The following is a 17,695-nucleotide window of genomic DNA, read 5'->3' on the forward strand; positions in this document are numbered from 1 at the left end:
CTTTTCTTGGCTGTTGGTTCTTTCTACTGTAACATACTGCTCTTCATTTATTCACTTTTGATTTTCTTTTCCCTTGCGAGTTTGTCTTCTCTTAGGTGAGGTGGTTTTTCTAATCCAACATCTTCCAGACAGATAGGCACACCAACTTTGAGGACTGGGAAATAGATTTGAGTTTGGACAGGCTGAGGAAGGGTAGGAGCTCCTAAATCATCCCATGAAACCCTAGTCTGCATGTCTGACACTGGTGCTTACAGGTTGCAGTGCTACAGGATTTTTCCTTGGGTGAGGCAATTAAACCCCCCCCAGCTGGTTTTCACTAGTGGATAATAAATCCAATGATGTTTCTAAGTAACCTTTTAAAATGAAGACCACTTGATTATCTGTGGGACACATATTTAGCGAAAATGTATATAGTCTATACATTTTTTCAAAATGCAAGATCTTAAAGATATTTTTAAATGGCATTAAAAAAATCCTGTAATAGATTTCCAAATCTATGTGAGGTCCTGCAGGAATAAAAGGCACCTTGAGGTGGAACTATAGTAACTCAGTAGTGGTCAGCTCTGGCAGCCAAACACACCCTGAAGAGGAGGATGAAGGCCATGGTGCAGTGTGGTGTTCCAAGCCCAGACACAGCAAGGTCCTGGAGACCTTCTGAGGAGCATGTCAGCAAGGTGACTTCAGAGGACCATGTCTGGAGGAAGAGTAGCTCCAAGGGAAGCTTTAGAGAGATTAATTGTAGGGACAAGGGAGGCAAGGAGAGTAACATACCCGCAGATTTGGCTCTCCAAAGGCAGATCCATGTAATAGAAGTGATTAATAATAGCAATGGGACAACACCATGTGGGAGTCAATGTGACAATATAGGTGCTGGCCTTGCTGGAGATCATTGCCATGCATAAGGGAATGAAGTCAGTAAACATCTGAAGAGAATACTCTTGGTAATTTGTACCAAGAAGTGGTTCAGTAACATCTCCTGAAACTAGACCCATTGCTATTGATATTTCATTAATATTAAGAACTTATTGCTGGCAGTATTTCCTATAATTTATGTGCTCTGTTGACTTAACCCAGGAGCAGCATCTCTCTTCTTCACTAGCCCATACCTGATCTTACCCTTGGGCCCAAGGGGAGCTTACAAAAAGTCCAAAATATAGGGTCCCTTTCATCTCATCCCACCTTTGAACAGCAGCAGTGAGCTTCCTGCCTCCTGATATGGTTTTCTGACTGCTTTAGATCTACATCTCTGACACAGACAACGAGAGGTTGCTGTTCCCTTGGACGTGCAGTGTTCGCCAGGCAAAGGCCAAGCAGTGGGCTCCACCTGGGCTGCCCAGGTAAGGGTACTGAGCTCAGGTGGCCTCACTCCCACTTTTCCACAGTCAGCCACAGGTGTAGCCGGTATTGGTGAGGATGCCCAAATAACAGGTTAAGCAGGACTATAAGGAGCAGCGTGCAAGTGATTTTTAGTTAGGGGGGAAAAAAGTGGATCTAAAAATGTATTTGTGCCTGACAGGGTTGATCTGCAGAACTAATCTTTTGCATTTCTTTTGCATCTTCCATCTGTGATTTCATGGTTAATTGACTTATCCATGCAATGTTCCTCTGAGGTATAGATTATCTCCACTTTCAGAGTGATAAAACTGTGCGCGTAGGGGTTTGTGACATGGCTTGCCCTAAGCCCTCGAGGGATTACAAAGCAGAGAACAGAGTAGACCTGGGTCCTTCCTCTGCACCCTGAAGGTGGGGTCCCTCTTCCCATGGAGATGCACAAGCTGTGATGCTCCACATGTGTACGAGCCACCTCGCTGCACCCAATGGACCTCAGCATTGCCCAGAATGCTCAGCAAGGATTTGCTGGGTCTGTCCAGACCATGAGGCATGGAGGTGCTCTTGTTCTACACGTGTGAACCCTGAGGCACAAGTCAGGCCAGTGCTCATGGACAAATGCCATAGCCACCAGCCTGTGGCTGGATTTATTTTTAGTTATCCCAGTGTCAATAACTGCACTGCAGAACCGGCCACTTCGATCGTGCTGATGCTTTGAAGATCAATGTTTGTAACAGTCCTGGCTACAGCTCTTTGGGGGAATCAAAGCTCCATCCTCCACTTGTAAGGCTGAACTGCATCCCTCTGGAAGCTGTGGAAGACTTTCACCTGTTACAGGTTAGAGTACATGCTTTGGGTTATGCCTGCATAGCTCCTGTAAGGACTAATAGAAAACAAGCATCAGCCTCCATTGGATCAATAGGAGACAAGCCCAGTGCTACAGCTTTCTTTCCTTGACTAAACTGAATCCTTCCACAGACCTTTAGTTTTGTTTGCACAATGATGCTGCCTTTTTTATTGTTTTTAATAAGCAAAGTAATGTAAAGAGGAAAGGAGAGTTAAGGAGTGATGATATCAAAAGAAATGTAGTAGCGGATAAAGAGTAGGTGAGGAAACACTTTATAGGAAATGTGGAGGAAAATTGGGTGTCTAGCAGTCCTTACATCCAAGTGATGCTACGACTTTAGTGTCATGTTAATTAACTGTTTAATTTGTTGTACTTTGCAAAGGTAATCACCTTTGCAAATACCATGCACTACAGGTAGATTTCAGGTAGATTTCAGGAAACAGGTACAACTTTACACTATCTCTTCATATCACAATTTCTGACTTTTGCCCTATACTGTAGATCATCTACCATTATTTTAAAAAGTTCAGCTCTATCATCACAGTGACTGCCTTCCTTACTGCATGCAAGATATTTGAGATGGGCAATCAGAGTGTTAGGATAATGAGCAGAAACCTTAATGAGATGCTGTCATCCTTACTTCTGCCAGGATTGTGGCATGGGAAGCACAAAAAAATGCATTTCTGTTAGGCAGCAAGGGTACATGTGACTTTTTCCAAATACAGGTCAAGGAAACTGAGCCTTAAAAGTGCCAGTTCATTCCACTTACTCTAAAGAAATTATAATGACCCAACTGAGTTGTAGCCAGCCACACTGTAGATATTTGAAGTTAGCTGAGATGAATCCCATCTCTGAAGATTGCCCTGTCTCAGTGAATTTTGTTGTTTCCAGATAAAGAAAGATTGGGGTCCCTGAATTTTAACAACATCTAATAGTGGCATGAAATCCAGCATCAAATATTAATTCAGATGAGACTTTGATGCAAGTGAGGACTGTTGCTTAGGCTGAAAACAGGCTGATGATATATATTCATTATATGTAGAAGCTCTCTTGTGCCTTGCTGGGGATGCTGTGCTGGCATCATTATTTTATATGTTTATTGACATTCTGGGAGATGGATAAATGTCCCATTAGCCCAGTAAGGATGGCAAAATGAGACAGCAGGGAGACCTAGGATCAGAAATATTCTCAGAATAACTTCTATGAGACTGTGGTACATGCAGTGAGAGGAGCACCTGGAAGAGGCTAACACCTCTGCGGACACTTAGAGTCCCTGCCTCAAGGAACTGAATCGGGGAGGTGAAAGGGTTTGAGAGGACCAGGAATTTAAATTAGCTGAATGGACCTCTGAGTCACTTTAGCTCTCATCTTCTCTTCAATGGCAGTGGTTAGAAACCACCACAACTGGGACATGCAGTGACCAACAGCTGGGTGGTCAAAGGGAGGTTTGGAGCACAAAGAGGATGGTGACCCAGGGAGGGGCTTGCAGGCAGCTGCTGAAGCAAGTGCACATGCACAGCTAGAAATATCCACTACAACATAAGGCAGCAACATGCTACTGACATCAGCTGAATACAGGTTTTATTTGGGGGAACTACAGGATCCCCAGTTGAGATGAAAGAGGAAGGGTGTCTGTCTCTTATGCCAGAAGTTGAATCTAAGTGATAGTGATGACTCTGAGTTTGCAAGCAGTTCTAGAGGGTGGGGATTCATTAGGAGTTGAACAAACCAACACAAAAATATGTAAAATGAAAAAATGTAGGATCATCATGGAGAAAAAAGTTATCACTAATTTCCCTGGGTCCTGTTTTCAGGCATCTGATTATGTCCTGTGAAGGAGTCTATCGCCATCAAATAAGGTGTGTGCAGGATCTACCTCAGACTCTGTCATCCAGGTGATCCTCCTGCCTACAGGATTTTTACATACACATATATCACCTGAGAGCTGGACAGCTGCAAAATTCTTCACCAGCCTTCACCCTTAGAGGAATCAAAACTGCACATACATTTTGGAGAACAGATGGTCTCTGGTGACTCTTTTCATTTGGGGTTCTGATTTGCATCAAAACTAACCTAACCTTTAAAGAATCTCAACACAAAATAATATTTTATAGGACTACTTTTGTGTAACCCCAGATTATTATTATTATTCTTTTATATTTTGTCAACCAGTTTCTTCCCCTTGACCCTGTCTTCTATTTCTGCTTTATCCCAAACACTTCTACTCACTTCCTCCTTGTCTTCTCTTCCTTAGGACAAAATACCAGGATTTACATAGATGTAATGGAATTTCACTTTAGAGAAATGGCTACTTAATGCCTTGTCTGCCCTGCAAGAGCTGGGCTCCTCTCCCAGTACACACAGAGATGTGTCCACAGAGCATCAAGTGCATTTATGAGCATTCACAGAGTATCTGGGAGTCACCTTGCATCAGAGGTTGTGTTTTTACAGACATGAAGTAGCTATAATCAGGTTTCTAACTGAGAACATAATAACTGTGCTTTAGTGGAGTTGTAGCTTTGGAAAGGGAGTTTAATTTGACAAAGATATTGACAGGGATGGCAGGGGAATCCTTTACATTGGAAAAACAGCTTCTGTTACCCTGTTCTGTTGATTTCTTCCTGCAAACCAAACACACTCGGTGTTTGTTGCTTTCTACATCATGCCCTGTTTGAACAGTTACTGAAGTGGATGAATAAATCATCTGACTGCTGAAAATGCATGCATAGACCTAATGCTCTAGTAAAAGGCTTTGTGTGTGTTTTGACTGTTAACATCCAGAACAGCAAATATACCTAGCAGCAAAAGGAAAATACAGCTCAGTTGCTATTTAGGGAAGGAAGTCCCATCATATTTCCAGTACACATTTTGCCAGAAGACTAAGCAGGATGCTCAGCCTTGTGGTTGTACCTGCTGGGACCCAGGACAGCCAAGAGGCCATTTTCTCTGCTGGGCCAGAGTCTCTGTGCAGCATTTGTCAATTTGAGTCTGTAAACCCCATCTCTACAGCTCCTGCTTTTCATCTGTAGGTCTTGAAAGCATCTAGAGATCGTCTGGTGAGCCAGGATGGAGGCAAGAAAAAAGAAGATGGTCAGAGCCTTGTCCAGGTCACCAAACCAAAGCTTGGTCCTGGGCAGGACCCACTGAGCTGAATCAGCTTTTCCAAATGCTGCAGTCCCCATCTCTGCCGGGGTGGTTTATTTGTGTGGTTGAGAGGCAGCTTTTCCTTCCTAAACTGTTGCACTGGCTTAACAGGAATCATGATAACAAGGGCTGAGATCACTGATGTGTCACAGAGATAAATGGCTTTCAGTTGTTGGGGGAGGATGGACAGACCCTGATGGCCCTGCCAGCCAGGGTAGGATGCTGGACTAGCTTTGCTGTAGTTCAGTTTCCCTCTCAGACTTGTACAATGACCTATGGTCCTCACATATGACTCTTTTATGTCTGCCTTCCAAATCTGGAAGACAGATAAATCTCATTAATACCTCAAGATTTTATATTCATCATATTGCTTTCTGTGGAAAAAACTCAACTTTTCTGGAAAGAGCAGTTCATTAGAGCCTTAAAGATGAACTCCAGAAAAATAGCTGGTGTTTCCAGCCCTTACTAGAATTAGTACCATATAAGGGTAAGTTGGCAGATGATTTTAACAGCACTTACTCAAGCAAATGCTGCATCACTGGGACAGCTTGCAAAGAGCACGGGTCTGTTCCCTCTTAACCTCCCCATAGGCACATCCCTCTCCCTCTGAGACCACAGAGCAGATCTCAGAGGACTGCACTGGCAGTCTTGGAGGGGAAAACCGGTTTTCATTTTGAAAATACACCCTACAACCAACAACAATTACACGCAGCTCCTGTGTGTCAGTGCTGCCAAAGCAACACACCCAGTACAGCACTGTTCCTCCCCTTGCATCACCAACAAAGCTGCCAGCTGAATTGTGCCTGTATCCTTGGTGTCTTGGCGTGGTACCAAGCAGGAAGCACATAGATAAGCTTTCAAGGATCCCAGTAGCTTTTTTAGGGCTGCTAGGCTCAAAAAAGAGCCAGTACCTTGCCGCTGGCTAGTAAAAAGAGCACACTTCACTCTGAGAACCTGGCCTTTCTGAGAACAAAACTCTATATGTGCCAGGAGATTGCTTCACAACAAGGTCTGATATATCACATTTTTTAGCCTTGTTTATAACATAATCTATAGCTAAACAGGAGACTGAAGAGGAAGTGCCATCCCAGAGAGGACGTACCCAACCATCAACACAGCCCAGTCTGTGCCGTCCTGCATCCTTCCAGCACCTCTTGGAGATGGGAATCCCCAGGCTGGCAGTGCAATGAGCTGCACTCACATGGGTGGGCACCTGTGCCCCATGCCACCCCAGGCAGTGCTGGTCTTGCTTCCCTTTGCCATCCTCAAAAACAATCAGCTTGCTCATCGCATGGAGGTTCCAAATCTACCTACGCAACCTGGGCAGTACTAGGTGGGGCTCACCACCATACTTAGCACTCTTGCCTTTTTTTAAAGTGTATCCTATAAAGAGGCACATAAAATTATTCATAATTTGGGTGGGTAGACCTCTTTTTTTAATCATTCACCATTTAGGGAAAAAAGACAAAAGAAAGGAATTTCAGGACATTTTTAGGTGTTTGTTTCTCCTGAATGAATGAAAGAAAGTTAGAATGATTGATTGATTCGTTTATTTTCTGCAACACAGAGAATTAATTGTTGAAAGCAGCTATTTTTAATGAGAGTAAAAAAAAAAAAAAGCCTTAAAAGAGACTGGTTCTTGTAAAACATAAGCATTTGCCCATTTTTTAGGTAACCTCTGAAAAGTTTGCTTTCATGAAAAGCAGAGGAAACCTTGAGAAGCAGCGATGAGAGAAGCACAGTAGCACACAATAATATTCATACTACTTAGAAGCAAATGTGCTTATGGGAAGTACGCAACAAAAATAAAAAAGCGAGCATGAAAGGCACTCCGAGTGTTAAATATTCATTAGTATTCCCCGCGCCGCCTGTTCTAAATATAAGATAGGTTTCAGCGCAGCCCCGGTATGTGACTGGGATGTTTTCCCCGCCCTTGTACGATGCTATAGCCACTCGGATGGCGGGGCGTCACCATGGCAACACGGCGATGCTACCTTTTGTTCGATGAATGAAATGACCAGTTGCGGGGTCGGCCAGGGGCACACACGCAGGGACAGCTGGGCTACCACAGCATCTATTGTCCCGGTCACCTGCGGGTCTGGGGGTGGAAGGCAGCAGGAGGTGGCAACTTTTTGCATCACAGAGCAATGGGTACTGGGTTCAAATCCAAATTCCCTCTGCCTTTCAGGACCGGTACAGGCAGCACAACTTGTCTCTGTGTTGGCACCCCCACCCCAAAGGTTAGGAAGGGTTCAATTTACAGAAGTTTTATCTCATCTCAGACGCACCCACAAAGGGTAAACAAGAGGAAAGCTGAGGGTTCAATTACATACCATTGAGTTTGACTGGTTTTAGGACTCTCAATCAGTAGCCTGACAGTGAACACAAGGCTTCTTTGGACCATTTTTTCCTACTGCTGGATACACAAGGCAATCAGCTGCAGAGTCAGGCACTTAAAATCAGTCATTTACATCTATGTGGCTAAATATCAGGAGATATCTCTGCTCTCATTCTGGTTCATGGAGGTCTGTCAACATAGTCAGCGGAGTCTAGAAAGAGATTCATCTCCAAGGCTGAATCCAGGTAGGATGTACCAGTCTCCAGGTAGACATCTACCTTGGTCTGCTGTCTAGAGTCTAGTAGATGTATAGGTTATGACAATATGAGGGGCTTTCAAGGTATCTCACTCCCATGACTAGTTAAGGAGCTAAGAGTGATTATATTCCCATCTTCTAGGATGTGGTGGGTTGAATCCAGGACAGGGTGAACCTCTGCAACACCTGTGAGAACCAGACAAGTTGGTCCCTTCTTCTGCAGATGAGATACGCTGGGTGTAGCCACCCAGGATCTGAGTCAAATGCTGCTCCCCTCCCCAGGAAGAGAATGAGATTGCAAGTGTTCACATTCTCCTTTAGCCTCTGCAGTGCCTTTGATCTGAAAATCTCAGGAGCTGAGGCTGTGGAACAAGTCTGTGGTAATTTGAGAATTGCCATGAGTTGCAGCCCAGGAGAGGAAGGAAGTGTCAGACCGTGGTGCACAGTATTGCAGCACTGCTTTCCTGGCTACAGCAACTAAAGCTCTCATTTTAAAGTGAGGATAAACTTCTCTGGCTCCCACAGATGTAAAAATACTGCTCTGAATGTGAAGGGGGATTGCAAACAGGCTGGAGTATGCCAAGAGTGGCCATCCTGCTCCTGTAGCACAAGGAGGACAGGTTGGTCGTTGCACAGGCTAAAGCAGAGTATCTGCCTAGATGGTAGTAGAGCTCAAGTCCTGCCTGGTACCTGGAAATCAAGAGGAGGATGACATGATGCACAATACCCGTCCATCCACTATTGCTCCAGCTTTTAACTGGAAATTGCCAAACTTTTCAAGGAGCTAAGACAAAATGTGCACTTGGGTCCCTTGGCCCCACTAGTGAAGGTGGATGTGAACAGACCTTGCTGTCACACACCACTTTAGCTGTGGCTCATGATAATGCCACGCAGGAGCTGATAACTCACCCAGAGCATCCTTTGGGATGCAGCAGGGGGTCACAACCTGCACTCCTGGATAGGCAGACTCGCTGCTGGCTCACGGCCACAGCCACGGGTGCTGCTCAAACAGCACCATACTCTTTCCCATTCCTGCTCATCCTGCTGATCTGGGCTGTGCTCTGACTCATGCAGTATCAGCACAATTCCCAATCCATTCAGATCAGAGAGGCTTTGAGTGCTGCTGAACCAGAAAGGCACCAGCTTGCTTTTCTGGTCCCTGACTGAATTCCTCTTGGGCTTTAGGAGAAATAGATTTTTTTTTTTTTTTTTTTTGTGCTTGTAAACAAAGATAAGACAGGAATCCTCATGAGGCACTGTGGTTTAGCCTAGTACAAAGCAGAACTGAGAGCTGAGTTGTAGGAGAACTGGGTGTTCATATGCTACCATGCGTGCGTCATCCACATTATCATACTGTATTAAAGCTTGATCAGCTGACCTGAGATCTCCAAAATACCTAAATACTCCTCTCTCTTTATGATCTTCTCGACATTTTGGAGACTCAAATTCTCCTGATGATTTGGATGTTTCACAGATGCACAGACTTGTAAATTTCTCATCAGAGTCTGACACCACATTGTACAGCAGAAAAATCACAGCAGCCTTGTTGTACTGGAGTCTGGAGTTCCTGCTGCCATTTATTCAAAGTCTTACTGAAGTCTTTTAAATACCAACAGCAAAACATATTTATATACATCCAGCAAGAAATAGATGAGCCTGCCAGCATTGTACCGTGTCTCTAGCTCTGGAAAACTTATCTCTGCCTTCAGTATGATATGATCAGATTCCTTCACATTTGATAAGGACCTGAATTTGGCTGAGAACAGTTAATTATCTTTGACATGAATATTAATCACTGTAGGGGGCACCTCCCCTCCCTGTTTTTACCCCATAAAGAATAATAAGAAAAATGGCCTAAAACTGCAAGATCTACAGGGCTGAAAGGAGTGGGAGAGATAGAGAGGAAAAGGGATGGTGTGGGCTTGAACACCTTCATCTGTGTCACTGTCTGGGAGAACTTTTGCTGTGGCTTGCAGGGCAGGAGTTGTGTCTGTCTCTGTTTTGCACCCTGGGATATCATGAACCACCATGACACCACCATGAACACATTCCTTTGCATCTTCTCCCCCTTAGTGTAGCCTCCAGGAGCTCGGGTCGAGCATGACAGACACATGTGGGCAGAGATAGTCCCTGGCCTGAGCAGCCAAAGCAGGCAACCAGAGCAAGAGCAGAGGTTTACGTAGAGGTGAGGAACCATAGAGGAGCAGAGGATAGGATTCTCTTTGGCGTGGTACATTTGGGTTGAATCACTTTGGGAAAGAACCTGTCTCTCTTGTTAGTCTTGCAGGAGCCTCAGTGGCTGGCTTGGATCAGAAAGCAGAGTTTTGGATTGTAAAAGCTAAATGAGGTGAATCCCCATGGTCATCCAGGGAACATGTGGCAATGTCAGGAGTTTAACCAGATCTAGCTCAGCACCTGAATCAAACTGTGACTACCCTGAGGATGTAGCTTTGGGGCCTAAAAGAAGTGCTGATGTTGAAGGGCATTAAAAATTTCCACCTGTAGTATGCTTCAACCAGCCTGACAGTGATTTTTGAACACTGAAAATCAAGTTCTGGTGGTGTAACAGAGTATTTCATTTCATTTTTGTGCAGCAACTGGGTACTGGTATGTGGAAGGTTATCCCCTGGGCTGGGGAAGGTGTCTTTTTTGTGTCTGTTTTAGGAAGCGGGATGGCCCTGGGGGGAGCTGACCTTTGGAGCAGTGATGGGCAGCTGGTGCTCATTTGATGGTGTTTCAAAGGGGTTTTACTTTGACTAGTCTGGTTCAGTCCTGGGGACTGAACACTGATGTATTTGTAGGTCTAAAACCCATTTTTCAGTTGGATATTTCTCTGAAAGAGATTCAGTCCCAACATCACTCCATGATGGAAAACAAAATGCGGGAAGCGGGAGCAATTAGGGAATTTTCCACAAAGGCATGCTCTGATCTGAATTAAAATGCTAATAGAAATGCATTCACAGAGTATCTTTTGCTGACCAACTTTTCAAGAGTATATTCCTTTTGTTTAGCCCTCTTTTCTTTCTTTCTTTCTTTCTCTCCTCGAGTTCCCGGCTGATAATTGACAGGAACTCCCTTTCAGCGTGGGTTTGGTCACTCACTGACAGCAAACGCGCCCAGCAGAAAATGCTCCAACTGTTGGCGTTTCACGAGCGGGGAAAGCCTCCTGGGCTGAAGCTTGGAATCAGGATTACACCCTTTTAAGTCAGTCCCAGGGAATCCACAATCTCTCACAGTGACGAAGTTTTCTTGGTGCTTCCCTCACTAGCACAGAGAGTGGAGGAGCATCAGCCCCAGACGGGGATGTTACCAGATTAAACCCAGTGGCACAATAGGCAGGGCAAAATCCCACACCTTCCCATCGCTGCCGCCGACCGGGTCCCCGCAGCTGGGCTGGGATCGCCTGTCCTGTGCTGAATGCATTACGTAAGGCAGGGATCGTTTGTCAGCCGCGATGGTACAAACATAGCTGCGGGCAGATTATGCACAGAGAGGGAGAGAGGAGGGAGAGGGAGGAAGGTCTCTCCAGGAACGGTGCTCCACGCGACTGAGGATTGCAAGTTGGCAGCTTGGCAGCTGGCTGAGCTCCCGTGAAAGGTGTCGCTGGCGGTCCCTGACATGCTCTTGTTCGTGTGGGATGCTTGAGACAGGAACGAGATACTAAGTTGGGGACAAGGATTGGCATGAGGATCGGATCAAAATGGAAGGGCTTCTGTCTCCGATGAGAACGAAGGTAGGAAAAGATGTTAGTGTCTTTTGAAGCTGAATTTACCCGAGGAGGGGAAAGGGAGTTGCAGGGCTAGCTCTGTGAATAGGGGGTTTGCCGGGCTTTTGTCTTTTTTCTTTTCTCTCTCTTTTTTTTTTCTTTCTTCTTTTTCAAAACTATGTTCATGAATGTAACTCAGCAGAGGAGAGACAGCAGTCACCTCTAAGAGGGGAGTAACATATCACTCTTCTTTGACAGAGATGACCTTTGTAAATGAGTTTGCCTTTTGGAGTAGACAGCCATATTTTTGTTTGAATTTCCAGTTGGAGGATCTCATTGTGTCTGTGTGTCTGTGTGTGCTCCCAGGGGAGCCGGTTGGGGAAAGCGTACCTGCGGCACAGGGAGGGGATGCTGCTGGTGGGCTACCCCAGTATGGTGTTTTCAGCAGCAAGGGATGCAAGGACAAGCAAAGTGGGTGATTTTGTGCCCAAACACCCTGCCAGGGTGGGAGACCTCTTGGTGTGGACCCAGACTAGGAGGCTGTAAAAGAGAGTAAGTGTGCAAAGCTAAGGAATTGCTGCACTTGTCTGATGCCTTCTCACACTCCCAACTCTCTTTAAAGGTTTGACATTAATCCTCATTATTCGGAAACTTGAATTTCACCAGGGAAAAGCCAAAGACAGATACAGTGATGGTTTATTTTGTAAAATTTCCTTCCATGCTATTATTTCTGTGTGGTCCTGGGGGATAGACTGAATCCTGATTGTATTTTATTTAGTCACTGCCTCCATCCCGTGTGGTAACTGCCTTGGGTAAATCCTTCTGATTTCAATCCATCAGCGCATGCAATCCACCCCTCTTTTATCTCAAGATGGGAAGAACTGGGATTCAAAGACAATTCTTGCTGTCAACAAGGTATCTTTCATATGTCTTAAAGGCAAACAGTTTTGAAGGTGCAATCTGACCAGGGTTGTTTTATAAAAATGCCAGACTTGAAAAAATTCTAAGAAATTGTCTGGTCCAGCTGAGGCAGATCAGTTAGTCCGGTCTCCTCAATTATATCCCTGCCATCCACTACCTTAAATTAAAGGCTCTTCAATGATTGAAAGTATTTTCAATATTAAAAGCAAGAAAAGTGATTTAAATGAAAATAATTTTACAGCAAATGGCTTCACTGCAATTCTCCAGGGGAGTAATTTTTTTTTCCACTTTAATTCAGTTCTTTTTTGTCTTGCCCAGTAAGTTGGGAATTTGAAAAAAGACCTGCCAACTTCATATAGCTCTCCATTACAAAGAACAATGCTATGGGCAGTTTATAGAATGAAAGATTTATAAGGGATTATAGACCCAACCATTCATCTCTCTCATTACTGAGGAATACATACACTAATGTTAGGGGGTTGTAAGGCGTTTCTCAGTATTATTTTTTTAAAAATCAGATAACGAAAAAAAAGAATTCCTAACAGCTGCCCAACAGATCTCATTTCCGTTATTAGAAAACATAACTTTCATCCCTTTAGTTGATGTTTCCATTCTGCTCCTTTAACCAGGCTTGAAATGACTGCTGGAGGCAGTGTCTCCCAGGGCTGGTGTGCTACCAGACTGACGTGTGGATTACAGTCAGGCGTGTGTACTATCAGCACCTGCAGCATGTGTGCAGCTATAAAAATGACAGAGTAGAGTAAGGGAAGTGGTCCAGGACTGGCCATTCTGTTTGTTCATCTGATCTGCTTGGTAGCTTTGACCGGAATGTAAATCCTAATAACCCCATTCATAAAGTATAATCTCAATTACCACTATCAGGTTATTTATTGATCCTGTAGAAGAAACTGCTTGGGAATATAGACATGATCCTTTGGATCACGGTCTGCTCTAACAGCAGAGAAAGGGAGAGATTCTGACTTCCTCTGTGTATGGGAAAAGCTTCTCAAGCCAAAGCAATGCAGTTTTAAACCATCTACTGCAATGATGTAAAACGGGATTCTCTTGAAGATCCAGATCCTGACGTCCGTGTTACGTTGCTGTTAATCTGGAGTAGTTCCATGGCAGTGGAAGGAGATATTCAAATAGAATCTGTGAAATAAAGGTCAGCATTTAGCCCTTACATCTTTACCTTTCAGAGAAATAACATTGCATAGATCACTTGAATAGACTTGAAAAGTAATCTCATTTCCAAAATGCTTCGTAGCTCGCAGCGACTCCCTGCTCCCTGCCAGAAAATCAAGTGTAAAATCTATTAACTCTCCAAATGCAACCTTAATATGTGATGGCTACAAAAAAAAACCCTTAACAACAACGAGGCTGCCGATGTGCTGAAACCTCTGCCTGTCACACTGCCTAATATTGCCTCGTTTTTTCCCCTCTCTTCCCCCGTCTGTCTGATCCCATCTGTTGTCACTTCTTTTACACTCAGCCTGTGACTGTTGGAGGCTAGTTAGAAGTTATTTTGTCCTTTGGTTTGTACACTGACATGAAGGACAGTGGGTTAATGGTCATTTCTGGCAGTGCTGCCTGGAGTGAGCCTGGAACATCTGGGAGCTCCAAGACTTTACCCCGTGTAAAAACATCTCTAACATTACAGTGAAATTCAAATGAAGGCTCAGTTTTACCTTTAGTGTCCCAAGCAGCTCTATTCAGCCTGCTCAAATCTAGATAAAAAATTAAAACCAAACAATTTTCTTTGTTTCCATGGGTAAGTAGGAGGAAGGGCTGGCTCTGCAGGCACTTCTCACAGTCTGTCACCAGTAGGTGAAGACAACATATGTCTGCCTCTAATAGCCAAACAAGCAAAGGTCTCTGAAATTAAGATGAGGTCTAAATCCCTGCAGGTGGGCTTGGGTGAATCTCCCGGTAGCAACTGAAAATATGATTGCTGTCGAATCTTTGATCCTTATTGTTCACAGAGGTTCTCACTCCACATCAAAGCTGACAGAGGGACAGGTGGGCGTATCTTGCCTTCAAAAGCCCGATTTATGGTGCTGGAGCTGAGACACTGGACACTGCATGCAGGACAGAGACATGGACACATGTCCTTGCCTCTCCAATGAGCTCCATGGCAGGGTTTGCCAGCAGAGGGCTGGGAATATACCCTAACCAAGAACATATTTCATATGGGACTTGTTTCCCATTCCACAAGGTAATGAACCATTTGGTTACTGCCATGCTGGGTGATCACAGAGTGGAAATAGAAGCTGTTCAAAATATTTAGTAAATTGAGTATCAAACCTCCACTGCAGCAAGTTATGGGTGATTAACACATTTCCACTTTTGTGTAACTAGGGTGCAGAAATGCAACATTTCAAGGGAAAGGGGAAGAATACACGGTAAAACAGGCTGGTATATCAAAATTGAAGCAGATAAGTAGAATGCGTTGAAGGGGAAATTCACTGCATTTTTTGTGTTGATGATCAAATTTCACATGACTAGAAGTAATGATGGGTTGTAAATATTTGGTGGGTTAATGAAGATACTTATAAATATTAGCAGAATCAGTTAAATTCTGTAGCCTAGCATGTCTGAGCCCCCTTTTTAAGAGCAAATGAATGTACACAATAGCAATGTCCCCATGCCACCTTAAGAGACTGTAAAGTCGATTGAGTACCACGAAGTGAAAAGAATGAAGAAATGCATAAATATTGCACTGCTTTTGTTAGCCTCCATTTTAATTTGTTTTATAATCCTCAACACATGCACAATTTGCCTTAACCCTCAGTGCATCGCCTTCAGCAAATTACACTGGCATAAGAATTTCAGTAATTTCGATTTCTCTACTGCTGACACTTGCCAGTGCATGCTACTGAATTTGCAATGAGCACCTGGCTCGAACCACGGCAGAACTGGCTACTGCTCTCTTTTCCTTTCTGAAGCCTGTGTTTGGCGCTTTTTTGTTTATCAAAGCACTGCTTCTCTTTCAGAGCGGCTGAAAGAACTTTTTTCAATGAACTTTTCGTCTGTTCGGAAACACACAGAGGGTAAATGGAGATTAATTACCGTCAAATTTACTAAGCTTTGCATCCAAAGATAATGAATTTTGAGTGTTCCTGTGTACAGCGAATTCAGCAAGGGAACTCAGTAAATAATGTGTGTAGTATTTAGATAGTGCTATTTAAACGTTAATGGGCCTGTTCTCTCTTATTGGATCTTATTAACTTTATCTGTTTATTGTAGATTTTGGGGATTAGCAAACTCCCATGGTGTTACTGTTTGTTTGTTAAACCCTGTTGGCTCTGCTTTCAAAGCCACTTAGTTTTTGACCACTAGATCTCTCACAAAAAATGGTTAAATTGCCCTTGTGCCTTACTTAGGGTAATTCAAAGTGGCAGAGAAACTTTGGGAGGTACCATATTCCCTGTGAGTCCTGAACAGCAGAAGCCTGTGACAGCTGGCTTTTGAGATCGTCATGGGAGGAAATCGGGAGGGAAATCTACCCTAGAGAAAGGGAAGTCTGGAATCTGGGTTGCTCCTATGGATGGGATTGCTGTAATCTTTCACCCTCTTGGATGGTAACTGAAAAACAGTTTACATGATCAGATTTTTTTTGTCATAGCATGCGACTGCACCTAGAAAAACATTTGAACAGATTCTTGACTTAATCTCACAAGCTGTCCTGCAGAAGTTCAAGTAAGGATCCTGCACTGTATGACAGCTACACATCTTAAAATCACCTTACTGAACTCTTGTACAAGCCAAGAGGCAAAGTCCTTTGCCTATGTTGTGAAACCATTCCTGGTGTTTCTAAGAATGGCAAAAGAACAAGGGGTAAAAAGTGCTCCCATCCCTCCAACAGCATGCACATTCCTCCTATGGAGTTGCAGATCCCTGTTTTGATACAGCTGTGTATTTCAATCCCATTTTGAATATCCCATCAAGATAGAAAATGCTGGTGCTAATGACACATATTTTGGGGGATTCAGACCTCCCAGGTGGAGTAACCTCTCCTGGGCAGTAAGCACCCAAACCTTTCACCTTCCTGAAAAGCTGAAAACCACCCATGCGATGACACAGCCACGTGAAGCCTGTAGCATGGACTGGGAAGTGCCAGTGCTTCCTTGGCAGCCCTTCCACAGGGCCCCCGCACAGGCTGTCAAGCAGCTGAAGGGGTACCTCCTTCCCTGCCTTATTATCAGTTTGACACAGAGGTTAATGAGGCCATATGTAATTCTCTGAGCTTGTAGATGGTTTAAAAGAAAGGCAATTCAAGAAATAATGAAGTCCTATGTCTGTTACTGGTGATCATAATTTTATAAATACCTGGGAGAGAGGATGTAGGGGCATAACTCAGAGCAAAATGTTGCTTTGGAATAACTCTACCATAACATTATGCCTCTGGAAAAGCAGAACCCTTTCTGTTCTGTAACATTTCCTAAACCCATTCAGATTTAAAGACAATATATCACTGAACATAAAACCTAAAGGTTATTTTTCCTCCGCGGCTGTGCTTTGCAGCAGAGCAGTGAGCTCCATGCCTGACTGGGCTCTGCACTTGTACACAGTTGCAGCTGGGATGGGTTATTTACTGTACAGGGGAAAGCATCCTTGTGTGTCCTGGGCAGGGGCTAGACACTGTGCTGTTAATGAGAATTGCATTGCAGAGCACCAGGAGGTCAAAGTCCAGCACAGGGACTTGTGTGCTTAGTGCTGGCCAAAAACATCACCAGAAGACAACCTCTGTCCCCACATGCTCCCTACTGAAGGCTGGAAGGAAATGGGGGCATTTTACATCTGTTTTTTAAGGAGGAAGGATTGCAACGCAGATTCAGGTATCTCACTCATGATTCAATGGCCGAGTGGTGCTGTCCATTCCCAGCACCCTCAGGAGCACAACCGAGTCCGGGCTACACTATCCCAGCACGAGGCACCCTTGGGTGCACACCAAGCTGAGTGGGTTCAGCTCTTGCTGAGCACCCCCATGATGACTATCAGACAGACTTTGAGATGGATGAGGGTGATCACAATGCTGGGATTGCTTTATGTTTAACAAACAGAATGATTCCCCCTCTGCCATCACCAGCTGAGCATCAGGACCACACCACTGGGAGGTGCAGTTAATCTTGGCACTCTGTTGTGTTGGAGCTT

General features: G+C 44.3%; 1 protein-coding gene and 1 long non-coding RNA gene across 5 annotated transcripts in view; both read left to right on the forward strand.

Annotated features, from left to right (window-relative positions):
* The window catches only part of FRMD4A (FERM domain containing 4A), a 364,661-nt gene that overhangs the window by 74,738 nt on the left and 272,228 nt on the right, over positions 1-17,695 (forward strand). The window contains exon 1 of one of the 4 annotated variants that reach the window (XM_027639751.1): positions 11,257-11,647. The exons of the other annotated variants lie outside the window; for them this stretch is intronic. Coding sequence (XP_027495552.1) covers positions 11,615-11,647 — 33 coding nt within the window. The 5' untranslated portion in view covers positions 11,257-11,614. Of the gene's footprint in view, positions 1-11,256; positions 11,648-17,695 lie in introns of those variants that run through there. 4 annotated transcript variants of the gene reach the window in all.
* Positions 7,349-8,396, forward strand: LOC113945508. The gene is made up of 3 exons (XR_003527117.1): positions 7,349-7,416; positions 7,509-7,560; positions 8,057-8,396. It is a non-coding gene; the product is annotated as an uncharacterized LOC113945508 (long non-coding RNA).

The sequence above is a fragment of the Corapipo altera genome, unplaced genomic scaffold, assembly GCF_003945725.1.
Source record: "Corapipo altera isolate COAL_440 unplaced genomic scaffold, ASM394572v1 1b, whole genome shotgun sequence".
In the NCBI taxonomy this organism is placed as follows: Eukaryota; Metazoa; Chordata; class Aves; order Passeriformes; family Pipridae; genus Corapipo; species Corapipo altera.